At 42.3% G+C, this 15,217-nt stretch overlaps 1 protein-coding gene across 1 annotated transcript in view; it reads right to left on the bottom strand.

The window, feature by feature from the left end:
- LOC118937404 (endosomal transmembrane epsin interactor 1) overlaps positions 1-14,589 on the bottom strand; it is a 44,955-nt gene extending 30,366 nt beyond the window's left edge. The window contains exons 1-2 of the mRNA XM_036936390.2: positions 13,772-14,589; positions 5,827-5,883 (exon numbers count right to left, since the gene is read on the bottom strand). Of these exons, the coding sequence (XP_036792285.1) occupies positions 5,827-5,883; positions 13,772-14,068 (354 nt within the window). The 5' untranslated portion in view covers positions 14,069-14,589. The remainder of the gene's footprint in view (positions 1-5,826; positions 5,884-13,771) is intronic.
- Positions 14,590-15,217: the final 628 nt, after the last annotated feature.

Raw genomic sequence — 15,217 nt, 5'->3', positions numbered from 1 at the left:
ACACACACACACCGACACAGCGTGCAGGATAGACAGCGCGACTCCAGATTTGACCCTTAGGCAAGCGCCCAGTCCCCAGTTCCAACTGAACACTTACTCTCCCAGTTTCCTGAAGTCACGTTTTGAAAACATGAACGAAGCAGAGCAGGAGGCTGACACGTCACAAGTAGAACAGACTAAAACTAACACCCTCGTTACACTAATAAGACCCTCCTTCTCCAAGTACCAGCTCTGTAAAGATACATTCTTGATGTTATCTGTTGTTTAGCAGATCTGTTGCTTTTGATATACGGTGACAATAACTGGATTGGTAACATGCTAGTATTCACTGACAGCATTCTGTGGTAGGCTTAATGTGAACGGAGTCAGATTCGACATTTATAACAAATACAGTACAGTAGTAAAGGAAAAAAAGGAGAAAAAGCACTTTAAAAAATACAAGTCAATCATCCTCAGATATCCAGTAAACGAATGAATCTCCATGTAGTCAGAAATATAGTGCCATCGAGCGACGTTTGGCCAGGAGGGCAGAGAGCTTGATCCACGACCTCCAGAACACAGACTAAGATAATTTGATCTTTCACATCATGGCCTTTAGGTCAGATAGAGCAGTGGTTCACAACCTTTTTCGGTTACTGTACCACCAACTGAATTTTGCTCTGCCCCAGACTAACCTTGAAGTACCCCCTCATGCGTATTTGTGACTTGTTTCAGGAAAATAGGAATCATTACTTCACAGAGGAGCCAATTGAATGTTAATTTTTTTTTTTTTTTATCAAAATGCATTTTTGGGCAGAAATGCCTTCTGGAACATGTGAACTTTCATGTGCCTTAATTACAAACTTGCATGCCATCTGTAAATATGAATACAAGTGTTAAATTACATGCCTAGTTGGTTTAGCCACAGAAAAAGCCAGGAACCTTCCCGCTAGCCATGATTGGCTGAGATAATGAGTGGGCTGGACATGCCGAGAGATGAGTTCGGATTGGTAGCATGCTTCTGTCTATAATAAGAGCTGGTCAGTATGTGTAGGTAATCCTTTCTAACGCTGCTTTGTTGAAGGATATCATGTAGTAGAACTGCGTAAGTGTTGCTCTCCACTTTCTGGAGGACCGAGTTTTGAAATCAGTGGAATTAGAGTATGATAGCTAAGGAGATGGAGAAAACACCTGTCTACGGATTACATCTTCAAACTAAGGGCAACCATGGCATCCATGACAGAGAGGGAGAAGCGTCTATCCATATAAGATAGTCTAGCTAGCAACATTTTCAGATATTATACGTTTCTTTTTTTTTTCATTTTTCATTTTCATTTCAAGTTAAAGTGTATTGTTAGCGAGCTAGCTAACGTTCGCTGACAGGCTCACTAGCTAACGTTTGCTGACAGGTTCACTAGCTAACGTTCGCTGACAGGCTCACTAGCTAACGTTAGCTGGCTGGATCGCTGGCTAACGTTACGTGTATGATCTGCGTAGTAATATTATTCGTATCTGCTTTGCTAGCTATTGTCTAACATTGGCTAGCTAACATTGAACCTGGTTGGTTAGCTACCTGCTGATTCATGCAGAGTAGTAACATCATGAGCTGGGATTACGGTTCATTGCTTAGCTAGCTAGCTACATGTGTTAACAAAAGACTCCACTATGCAAGTAGCCATTTCAATAGAATGTTCATGATGTCACTGGGACAACTGTCGATAGACGTAGCTGGTAAATTCGCTCTGGCTATCTACTCCGATTTCAGGGCACTCTCATCTGAGTGTGCCAGAGCGCAGAATAACTGACACATTTATGAACGCTCAACACCTATTGAATATGGCTGATGTCAGTAAACATTGGCAAAAAAGCGTATTTCAATTATTGCCAGCAGCATAGTTGCAGTTACCAACACTCTGGATAACATAAAAACAGCCTAACCAGCTCTGCTAGGGTGAGTAAAATGTTCAGAGTGGGGTGTTCTCTCATTTGTGTCTGGAAGTAGCTAGCCAATGTTAGCCAATTAGCTTGGGTGCTTGACTGCGTTTGTTAGGTCAGAACGTTCGGATCAACCCTACTCCTGGGCCAGAGTGTCCAGTGTGCTCTGAACGCTACGAGAGAAAAACACTGTGAATTTACTAAGGGACAATCTGACAACACTCTGAGTTTACGAACGCCCAGAACACACTCTGGCACTCCAGATTGAATTTACGAACACACCTGTAGTATAAACCAGCCTTTAGTCTTGAACTCTTCGGTTGTTTAGTAGATGACCTCACATGTGAATCCTTAAAGAGATGGGTGGGGCTAAAGCTTAAGAGGGTGTGAACAATGCTGAATGGGTGTAGACAAAGAAGAGCTCTCCAGTAGGTGTACCCAAATATTCAAAGACCATTTTCATCAACTTTCAAAGCAGAATTACTTTCCCATTGTTCCTCAACTGTAATGTATGATATACCATTTTCTAGCTCTACTTTTATCCAATGTAAAAAACACAATTTCAAATGTTGCTACATAAGACTGAGTCGAGCCGGTCGGTCACATTTTACCAGTAGGCCTATGGTCTCATGAGTCTTCTCAAGTACCCCCTGTGGATAATAATTATAATTATTATAATAATAATAATTCAGAAAGTATTCAAACCCCTACACCACATGTTGTTGTTGATCAAAAATAAGTAATTCTCACCAATCTACACAGTACTTTCTTTAACAGGCAAGTCAGTTAAGAACAAATTTTTATTTTCAATGACGGCCTAGGAACAGACCATAACTGCCTGAACGACAGATTTGTACCTTGTCAGCTCAGGGGTTTGAACTTGCAACCTTCCAGTTACTAGTCCAATGCTCTAACCACTAGGCTACGCTGCCACACCGCATAATGATAAAGTAGAAACATGTTTTTAGACATATTTACAAACTTATTGAAAATGAAACATAGAGAGATCTCCTTTATTCACACCCCTGAGTCACCCCTGAGTCAATACTTTGTAGAATCCCCTTTGGCAGCGATTAAAGCTGGATTGTGCAACATTTGGCCATTATTCTTTTCAAAATTCTTCAAGCTCTGTCAAATTGGTTGTTTATTATTGCTAGACAAATATTTTCAGATCTTGCCATAGAATTTCAAGCAGACTTAAGTCAAAACTGTAACTCGGCCACTCATTCACTGTCTTCTTGGTAAGCAACTCCAGTGTAGATTTGGTTTTAGTTTATTGTCCTGCTGAAAGGTGAATTCATCTCCCAGTGTCTGGTGGAAAGCAGACTGAATCAGGTTTTCAGCTTGGATTTTGGCGGTTCTTAGCTCCATTCCATTTATGTTGTATCTTGAGAAACTCCCCAGTCCTTAACGATTACAAGCATACCCATAACATGATGCAGCCACCACTATGCTTGAACATTTTTTTTGCAGTATTAATTAAGTGCCTTGTTGTAAACAGGATGCATGTTTTGTAATATTTTTATTCTGTACAGGCTTCCTTCTTTTCACTCTGTCAGTTACAGTGTAGGTCAGTATTGTGGAGTAACTACAATGTTGTTGATCCATCCTCTGTTTTCTCCTATCACAGCCGTTTAAAACTCTGTAACTGTTTTAAAATCACCATTGGCCTCATGATGAAACCCCTGAGTGGTTGACTTTCTCTCCGGCCTCTCCGAGTTAGGAAGGACGCCTGTATCTTTGTAGTGACTGGGTGTATTGATACATCATCCAAAATTAAATGAACAACTTCACCATGCTCAAAGGGATGTTTAATGTCTGCTTTTTAAATGTTTTACCCATCTACCAATAGGTGCCCTTCTTTGCGAGTCATTGGAAAACCACCCTGGTCATTGTGGTTGAATCTGTGTTTGAAATTCACTGCTCAACTGAGTGACCTTACAGATAATTGTATGTGTGGGGTACAGAGATGAGGCTGTCATTCAAAAATCATGTTAAACGCTATTATTGCACACAGAGTGAGTCCATGCAATGTGGAATGTGTCTAAGCAAATGTTTACTCCTGAACTTATTAAGGCTTGCCATAACAAAGGGGTCGAATACTTATTGACTCAAGACATTTCAGCTTTTCATTTTTAATTAATTGGCAAAAATTTTGAAAAACATAATTCCACTTTGACATTGTGATGTCACGATGGGGTATTGTGATGTCACGATGGGGTATTGTGATGTCACGATGGGGTATTGTGTGTAGGCCAGTGACCCAACACAAATCTAAATTGAATCCATTATAAATTCAGACTGTAACACAACAAAATGTGGAAAAAGTCAAGGGGTGTATAGTGCTTTTCACAGACCCAGTCACTTTAGAATTATAGAAATGTAAAAGAAAAACAAAATATCAGACAAAACATGAATAACGAGGGGGGGGGGGGGGCTCAAAGAAGAGGAAGAGTGTGATGTATAAGTGTATGGGGAGGGAACTACCAGGGGTCAGAGAACCACTGAGCCTCTAGACTAGGGTTAGGGGTTGAGAAAAACCTGGACATTTGACCAGTTTGGGTTTTTGAAACACAAAATCATCTGGTCTTTGTGAGGCAGGTGTCAAGAATATTTAGTTTTACTGGGCTTTGAGCTTTGATCCAAGAAAACAATGGGAACTGCAACAAGATACTGAATAATAACATGCTTTATTACGCTGTGTAGTCTACTGGTAAACAATTCTAAACATGATGAACCTGCCAGTGAAATGTAGCTCCTGAGAAGTTAAACTGAGCAAACGGACAGTATGTCTTCAAGATCAAATTCAGTGAGCTACAAAAGCATTGGGACAGTGACACATGTGTTTTGTTTTGGCTCTGTACTCCGGCACGTTGGATTTGAAATGATACAGACTGTCAGCTTTTATTTTAGGGTATTTTCATCCACATCAGAAGTCATTGTATCATTTGAAATCCAAAGTGCTGGAGTACAGAGCCAAAACAAAACAAATATGTCTCACAATACTTTTGCAGCTCACTGTAGATGCTCAACATATTTGTTGCCGATTTGGTCGTTTCTAGCGTGGCCATTTAGTCACAAGCGGTCTAGCAACCCCTCTAGCATCTAGAGATAAGCATGGGCGGCAGGTAGCCTAGTGGTTTAAGAGCGTTGGGCCAGTAAGATCGCTGGTTCATATCCCAAGCTACCTAGCTGAAACATCTGTCTGTGCCCTTTGCGCAAGGCACTAAAATGTATAACCTCTGAACACTTACATCCTGTCAGACATGGCTGACTTAACACTATAATTGCTGTGCTCACTGAGGATTTGTCCCAGCTGTTTTTCATGGCAGCACAGAATAGACCAAACCAAACCTCTATGGCTACACGGATGGCATTCTCAGGACGTGACGACCAGTAGATCGTAATCAGGAAACACAGAGGCAAAATGGTCGTATTAATTGAACTAGAGGAACATGATGGTCTATTGACAGGGCTGTTTCTGAGGTATCTGAGGTATCCCTGGACATATATAGCCTTCCTCCTGCAGGCTTGTAGAAACATTCTCACTGTTCAGTTCATATAGACGTTGAATCCTTTGTTGTCGTAAACATGTAAACATAAACAATTCTAAACTGTGGTGGTTTGAACCCTACCAGACCATATATGACAAAACACTTTTACTGCTCTAATGACGTTGGTAACCAGTTTATAATAGCAATAAGGCACCTCGGGGTTTGTGGTATATGGCCAATATACCAATATACTCCGTGTTGCGTCGTGCCTAAGAACAACCCTTAGCCGGGATATATTGGCCATATACCACACCTCCTCATGTATATATATATACAGTACAGTTCTCTCATATATACAAATATATATATATATATATATATATATATATATAGTAAATGTCTGTGATGTATGGCCTACCAGCAGCAGCATGGGTCTCCTCCATGTTGTGAGGCCAACGATCCCTGACAGGATCACCTGGAGGAGAACAAGAAGAAGAACCCAGACACCAATCAGCAATACATCCTGTATACCACGGACATACAGACACCAGTCAGCAATACATCCTGTATACCACAGACATACAGACACCAGTCAGCAATACATCCTGTATACCACGGACATACAGACACCAGTCAGCAATACATCCTGTATACCACGGACATACAGACACCACTGTATACCACGGACATACAGACACCAATCAGCAATACATCCTGTATACCACGGACATACAGACACCAGTCAGCAATACATCCTGTATACCACGGACATACAGACACCACTGTATACCACGGACATACAGACACCAATCAGCAATACATCCTGTATACCACGGACATACAGACACCAATCAGCAATACATCCTGTATACCATGACACCAGTCAACAATACATCCTGTATACCATGGACATACAGACACCAGTCAGCAATACATCCTGTATACCACGGACATACAGACACCAGTCAGCAATACATCCTGTATACCAAGGACATACAGAAACCAGTCAGCAATACATCCTGTATACCATGACACTAGTCAGCAATACATCCTGTATACCATGACACCAGTCAGCAATACATCCTGTATACCACGGACATACAGACACCAATCAGCAATACATCCTGTATACCATGACACCAGTCAACAATACATCCTGTATACCATGACACCAGTCAGCAATACATCCTGTATACCACGGACATACAGACACCAATCAGCAATACATCCTGTATACCACGGACATACAGACACCAGTCAGCAATACATCCTGTATACCACGGACATACAGACACCAATCAGCAATACATCCTGTATACCATGACACCAGTCAGCAATACATCCTGTATACCACGGACATACAGACACCAGTCAGCAATACATCCTGTATACCACGGACATACAGACATAAATCTCACCCACAACCACACAAACATTAATGAACACACACACACATTAATGAACACACACACACAGTCTTATACAGCTAACCTTGTGAGGACACACAATTCAGTCCCATTCAAAATCCTATTTTCCCTAACCCTAACCCATACTCTTACCCAAAACCTAAACTTAACCTTAATCCTAACCTAAACCCTAACCTTAACCCAAAAACCTAACCCTAGCTTCTAACCCTAACATTAAACCTAACCCTAGTTCCTATCCCCAAAACTAACCCTAGCTCCTAACTCTTAACGTAATTCTAATCCTAAAACTAATTCTAGCCTTAACCCTAAACACCCTAGAAAAAGCATTTGACCTCGTGGGGACTAACAAATTATCCTCTGGTGTCAATGTGTGTGCTCTAAATCTTTGTGCTTCCTGTTCTCCCCAGCTCCTTCATTGTGGTTCTGATATGGCTCTCATAGAACCAGAGTTATCTGAACTATCTGACACTACCGACACCTTTCATAGACACAGGGACTGGAAACACCTTTCATAGACACAGGGGACTGGAAACACCTTTCATAGAAACAGGGACTGGAAACACCTTTCATACACACAGGGACTGGAAACACCTTTCATAGACACAGGGGACTGGAAACACCTTTCATAGAAACAGGGACAGGAAACACCTTTCATACACACAGGGACTGGAAACACCTTTCATAGACACAGGGGACTGGAAACACCTTTCATAGAAACAGGGACTGGAAACACCTTTCATACACACAGGGACTGGAAACACCTTTCATAGACACAGGGACTGGAAACACCTTTCATAGAAACAGGGGACTGGAAACACCTTTCATAGAAACAGGGACTGGAAACACATTTCATACACACAGGGACTGGAAACACCTTTCATAGACACAGGGGACTGGAAACACCTTTCATAGAAACAGGGACTGGAAACACCTTTCATAGAAACATGGACTGGAAACACCTTTCATAGACACAGGGACTGGAAACACCTTTCATACACCCAGGGACTGGAAACACCTTTCATACACACAGGGACTGGAAACACCTTTCATAGAAACAGGGACTGGAAACACCTTTCATACACACAGGGACTGGAACCACCTTTCATTGACACAGGGACTGGAAACACCTTTCATAGACACAGGGACTGGAACCACCTTTCATACACACAGGGACTGGAAACACCTTTCATAGAAACAGGGACTGGAAACACATTTCATACACACAGGGACTGGAAACACCTTTCATAGACACAGGGGACTGGAAACACCTTTCATAGAAACAGGGACTGGAAACACCTTTCATAGACACAGGGACTGGAAACACCTTTCATACACCCAGGGACTGGAAACACCTTTCATACACACAGGGACTGGAAACACCTTTCATAGAAACAGGGACTGGAAACACCTTTCATACACACAGGGACTGGAACCACCTTTCATTGACACAGGGACTGGAAACACCTTTCATAGACACAGGGACTGGAAACACCTTTCATAGACACAGGGACTGGAAACACCTTTCATAGACACAGGGGACTGGAAACACCTTTCATACACACAGGGACTGGAAACACCTTTCATACACACAGGGACTGGAAATACCTTTCATAGACACAGGGACTGGAAACACCTTTCATACACCCAGGGACTGGAAACACCTTTCATAGACACAGGGGACTGGAAACACCTTTCATACACCCAGGGACTGGAAACACCTTTCATAGACACAGGCGACTGGAAACACCTTTCATACACCCAGGGGACTAGAAACACCTTTCATGGAAACAGAAGCACACAGGCCTATATCTGGATGATCTCTATAGTCCCAGTGAGCCTGATGATCTTAAAAAGGACAGAGCTCTGGTCTTACTCTTCTAGTAGATAGTAGTATGATCCAAGTCGTTTCCAATACCATCAGAAACAGGCCTGTTAATTCAAGTACTGACAAACAGTCTCTCTCCAGAGAAGACCAACTGAGAGACTTCTCCTAATACTCTGACCAGATTCTTGTCAAGCCAATCCACATGATTAAATCCACTGGTAATAAATTAGCATCTAGTGACAGCACCGCTGCAGTGGGTTTTGGGGGATGGAATCTTGCATCTCCCGGTGTGCCTACTCCGTTTGCACATCATCCCCTACATAGCGCACTACATTGACCAGAGCCCTATCCCCTACATAGTGCACTACACTGACCAGAGCCCTATCCCATACATAGTGCACTACATTGACCAGAGCCCTATCCCATACATAGTGCACTACACTGACCAGAGCCCTATTCCCTACATAATGCACTACACTGACCAGAGCCCTATCCCCTACATAGTGCACTACACTGACCAGAGCCCTATCCCCTACACTGCTCATGGGAGTAGAGTGAATAGGACACCATTTGAGACAAAGCCTCTCTCTGCGTCCTCGTCTCCTCTCCCCTCCCCTCCCCTCCTCTCCACCTCATCCAGTGGATAATTGACTCAATACGTTGCATATATATTATTTTATTTAACTAGGCAAGACAGTTCAGAACAAATTCTTATTTACAAAGACGGCCTAACCCGGACGACACTGGGCCAATTGTGCGCCGCCCTACGGGACTCCCAATCACGGCCAGATGTGATTCAGCCAGGAGTCGAACCAGGGACTGTAGTGACGCCGCTTACACAGAGATGCAGTGCCTTAGACCGCTGCGCCACCGCTGAGTGTATATGAGTCTCACCACTAACAGTGGACTGAGCTGCCCTGCTTGTCATTGGATTGTTACGGTATGATATCCATTTCAGAGAGTTTCACCTATAGATTCTTGAAGTCCATGTGAAGTATGTTTTCAATTAGGGTTGTTTAGGTTCAGCTGAGGTGAATATCGACTTGTGGGAATGTTGTCAAATATAAGGTTGTGTACATTTTGTGTGGATGTTGTCTAAGGTTGTGGGAATGTTGTTTAAGGTTGTTGGAATGTGGTTAAAAAAGTTGTCTGAAGGCTGTGTGACTGTTGTCTAAGGTTGGATGAATGTTTTCTGAATGTTGTCAAAAGGTTGTGTGAATGTTGTCTAAGGTTGAATGAATGTTTTCTGACTTACTCTGACATAATGAACCAAAGCAGAGAGTGCCTGCTTCCTTCAGTTTCCTGTGAAGGCTACAGCACCACACTTCCCAACAATAACTACAGAGTCACTCAACAGACCATAACTCCCTTACACAGATTTCCTGGAACATGGCAGTATGCTGTGTTGGCTGAGGAGTGATTTGCTGGTGCACATTAAAAAAATAACTTTAAACAGGAGAATTTGCCATGTTTTTCACACAATATTACTCACTTTTCACAAAATGTAGTAGTGCATTGGCCTACTTGACATCTACAAAGACCAAGAGAAGCATACACCACCCTACAGTAGTCCCTATAGATCAGTGTGAAAACCCTACAGTAGTCCCTATAGATCAGTGTGAAAACCCTACAGTACTCCATATAGATCAGTGGGAAAACCCTACAGTAGTCCCTATAGATCAGTGTGAAAACCCTACAGTAGTCCCTATAGATCAGTGTGAAAACCCTACAGTACTCCATATAGATCAGTGGGAAAACCCTACAGTAGTCCCTATAGATCAGTGTGAAAACCCTACAGTACTCCCTATAGATCAGTGTGAAAACCCTACAGTAGTCCCTATAGATCAGTGTGAAAACCCTACAGTAGTCCCTATAGATCAGTGTGAAAACCCTACAGTAGTCCCTATAGATCAGTGTGAAAACCCTACAGTAGTCCCTATAGATCAGTTGGAATACCTTACAGTACTCCCTATAGATCAGTGTGAAAACCTTACAGTACTCCCTATAGATCAGTGTGAAAACCCTACAGTAGGCCCTATAGATCAGTGTGAAAACCCTACAGTACTCCCTATAGATCAGTGTGAAAACCCTACAGTAGTCCCTATAGATCAGTGGGAAAACCCTACAGTAGTCCCTATAGATCAGTGTGAAAACCCTACAGTAGTCCCTATAGATCAGTTGGAATACCTTACAGTACTCCCTATAGATCAGTGGGAAAACCCTACAGTAGGCCCAATAGATCAGTGTGAAAACCCTACAGTAGTCCCTATAGATCAGTTGGAATACCTTACAGTACTCCCTATAGATCAGTTGGAATACCTTACAGTACTCCCTATAGATCAGTGTGAAAACCCTACAGTAGTCCCTATAGATCAGTTGGAATACCTTACAGTACTCCCTATAGATCAGTGTGAAAACCCTACAGTAGTCCCTATAGATCAGTGGGAAAACCTTACAGTACTCCCTATAGATCAGTGTGAAAACCCTACAGTAGTCCCTATAGATCAGTGTGAAAACCCTACAGTAGTCCCTATAGATCAGTGTGAAAACCCTACAGTACTCCCTATAGATCAGTGGGAAAACCCTACAGTAGTCCCTATAGATCAGTGTGAAAACCCTACAGTACTCCCTATAGATCAGTGTGAAACCCCTACAGTAGGCCCTATAGATCAGTGGGAAAACCCTACAGTACTCCCTATAGATCAGTGTGAAAACCCTACAGTAGTCCCTATAGATCAGTGGGAAAACCCTACAGCAGTCCCTATAGATCAGTTGGAATACCTTACAGTACTCCCTATAGATCAGTGGGAAAACCCTACAGTAGTCCCTATAGATCAGTGGGAAAACCCTACAGTAGTCCCTATAGATCAGTGGGAAAACCCTACAGTAGGCCCTATTGATCAGTGTGAAAACCCTACAGTACTCCCTATAGAGCAGTGTGAAAACCCTACAGTACTCCCTATAGATCAGTGTGAAAACCCTACAGTAGGCCCTATAGATCAGTGTGAAAGCCCTACAGTAGTCCCTATAGATCAGTGTGAAAACCCTACAGTAGTCCCTATAGATCAGTGGGAAAACCCTACAGTACTCCCTATAGAGCAGTGTGAAAACCCTACAGTAGTCCCTATAGATCAGTGTGAAAACCCTACAGTACTCCCTATAGAGCAGTGTGAAAACCCTACAGTAGTCCCTATAGATCAGTTGGAAAACCGTACAATATCTCAGAATACTCTTTAATCATTTCACATTCTTGGGAGGAACAAAAAAACAAACACAAATTGTGCTCAATCTGTTTGCTACCAGTAGAATCTGCAAAATGTCAGTTTCCCTCCAGAAGTATTTTCTGATGAAAGTGAAAGAGCCTAATATGCCTTACTGAAGTAGTCTGTCACAGTGGCTGAACAGATTACGACTAAACAGTGGCATTATTTTGGGGTTTGGCAGGCCTGGCAGTCACCATTGCATTTAGTCTGAGTGGCAGTAGTAGCTAGACAAGCATGTAACCTCTGGGTTAAAGACTTAGAGATGTTAGAGAAGTCATTGTACAATGCACAGTCCCATTTTAAAAGAACAACAATGTTCAATGCTTAATGAACCCTTTATAAGGCCTATATAGATTCTTAACAAGTGAATCCATACTACTAGTTAGGCCTATGTAAAATTCTTATAACTGGTCCTTACACTGTAGCTCTGTCTTCTCTAAACTCTGTTGTAGACTACAATTGTCTGTCTTCTCTAAACTCTGTTGTAGGCTACAATTGTCTGTCTTCTCTAAACTATGTTGTAGGCTACAATTATCTGTCTTCTCTAAACTCTGTTGTAGGCTACAATTGTCTGTCTTCTCTAAACTCTGTTGTAGGCTACAATTCTCTGTCTTCTCTAAACTCTGTTGTAGGCTACAATTCTCTGTCTTCTCTAAACTCTGTTGTAGGCTACAATTCTCTGTCTTCTCTAAACTCTGTTGTAGGCTACAATTCTCTGTCTTCTCTAAACTCTGTTGTAGGCTACAATTCTCTGTCTTCTCTAAACTCTGTTGTAGGCTACAATTCTCTGTCTTCTCTAAACTCTGTTGTAGGCTACAATTCTCTGTCTTCTCTAAACTAAAGCATGGGTGACCTGAGATCAGTCTGTTGCAGAGAGAGGGAGAGCATTATAAAGTATTTTAGGAGTTGTGAGGCGATAAGGTTTCTCCTCATAACCAGGTTAGAATCGATGTGTCTGAGAGGAGATGTGTATCAGGCATCAGGAAGGGGTGCTCAACAAGCAATCTGCCCTTTTATTACACTATTATATAAAACAAGATGGAGAAAGACCAGGGGCTGCATCCCACAATGACACCCTAATTCCCTATTATTTAGTGCACTACTTTTGACCAGGGTCCAGAAAGATTACACTATGTAGGGAATAGGGTACAATTTAGGACATCAAACAAGATGGACACCCTGGATAAATAAATACCAAAGCTCTGGGTTTGGTTCAGAACAAGTAGTCCTACATCAGAATGTGTTTTCCAAGAGAAACATTAGTCACAATGTTCTCTGAGAAAATGTGGGGATTTGAGATTAGCTTCCTGGGGGGGTGAAGACAGTCACAGACCAGGAAATGCCTAGTGGTACTGGTGAGTAATAACTAGGCTATAGCCCTTGACCCTGATACTGACATTCATGACAATAGGACAGTAGTCAGCCCTTATTTGGACTGACTGATTTATAAAGAGACAGATTTGGATTGAAACTTTATTTCTACCAAGTCATTTCTGACAATCTGGACCACTCACATGGTATCCTACTGCAGGGGTTACCAACATAAACCACCCTACAATAATGTCACCTGTCAACACACACGTAGCCTTATACTACGGGACAATCTATAATAGCATCTACATACGACACCAGGCTAGAGCACGATCATGTCTGTTTCTGGTGGATTTGATTGGCTAAATCCCCCTAACCAGAGTGTGATTTGCGTAATAGTTCCAGAACTGCTACACTACCTGTTGATAACAGTAGCTATCATAGACCAAGAACACGGAGAGTCATTCAAATACTGCCATCTTATTAATTCATTATCTGTGGGTGTTGTTAACAAACCTAGAATGCAACTATACTCACTGAAGACCCAGCCCAAAAAGGGCATGAGTTTCGGATGGGTGGAGAGCTACTGAGGGAGAGAGCTCCGAAGGAGAGCGCGACCATGGAGCAGCCGAGAACCAGCTGCAGTAATCCGAGGGAGAGCAGCGGGCGGCCGGGGAGCAGCGCTGGGAGCAGCCTCGACTGAGAACCAGGCATGCGAGAGGCAGATATGCAGCGGGGCGGCCGGATCCTGAACGTCGGGTCTGCCAACTGAGAGGCCAGCGGAACCCTGGTTACAGAGCAACAAGATCCGGGGAGAACTACCGGGAGAGACATTGGAGACGCGCAAGCGGAGAAAGGACAGCAAACTACCGAACGTGGATCGAACGTGAACTCCAAGCGAGGAGGCGGTTGATCATTTTAGTTTTGATCCCAAATTAAAGCAGAGATCTGTCAGTTGAGTTCGTGGATCTTAGCGTCATTACGCATGGTCGTATCGAGGTGGCAGAGTTTGAAGTTTTAAAATAACTGCTCTCTGTGACCAGAGCTAGGATTGCGTTTCACATATTTTGGCAGAGGCACAAGAAGGGCGGTGGAGGAGAGGCGGGGGTGCGTGGGAATAGGCCACACATCCCCGACCCCGACTGTTATGACCAAGTGTTGAGGGCGGAGAGGGGATATTATGCTGTCAAATTAATCAATGATTTCATTCCTACTTCTGCAGGTAGATTTTATTTTGAGTCAACCCCGTGGTCATTATTTGTACAGAAAATTAATTGATAAAGGAGAATCATTAGGCTACGTCTTATTAATTGTATTTTGATGACAATTTAACTGAATAAAATGTACATTTATAAAAACGAGATTATCTCTCCAGATGATTGCTTTGATCTCGATGTTGTGCTTTCATACAGGAGGTTAACTAAACACCCCCCTGTCAATATTCCATTCCTTTACGTATATTTGTGCGTATAAAGGTAGTTGTTGTGACATTGTTAGATTACTTGTTAGATACCGCTGCACTGTCGGGAACTAGAAGCACAAGCATTTTTCGCTACACTTGCAATAACATCTGCTAACCATGTGTATGTGACCAATAACATTTGATTTGCTCTAATCTCACACTCCCCTACCCTTACAGAGCAACATTTGTTGAGATGATTGTCTGTAACATGTGTAACCTTTTTACACACACAACACTAATGTTAACAGAAGCTGAAGTTCTGGCGAAAGAACATATTAAAATTAGGATAATTTTATTGATCAATTGCACACAAGGTCACACTGAAATTTGACTTCTGCTTTAAACCCAAACCCTCTGAAAGACATACATATATATACACACACACACACACACACACACACATACTGTACATACAGTTGAAGTCAGAAGTTTAGATACACTTACGTTGGAGTCATTAAAACTAGTTTTTCAACCACTCCACACATTTCTTGTAAACAAACTATAGTTTTGGCAAGTCGGTT

This window comes from Oncorhynchus mykiss, chromosome 11 (assembly GCF_057628025.1).
Source record: "Oncorhynchus mykiss isolate SJ-2025 chromosome 11, ASM5762802v1, whole genome shotgun sequence".
Classification (NCBI taxonomy): domain Eukaryota; kingdom Metazoa; phylum Chordata; class Actinopteri; order Salmoniformes; family Salmonidae; genus Oncorhynchus; species Oncorhynchus mykiss.
The sequence above is the reverse complement of the archived record's forward strand: the minus strand, read 5'-3'. Positions and strand labels throughout refer to the sequence as shown.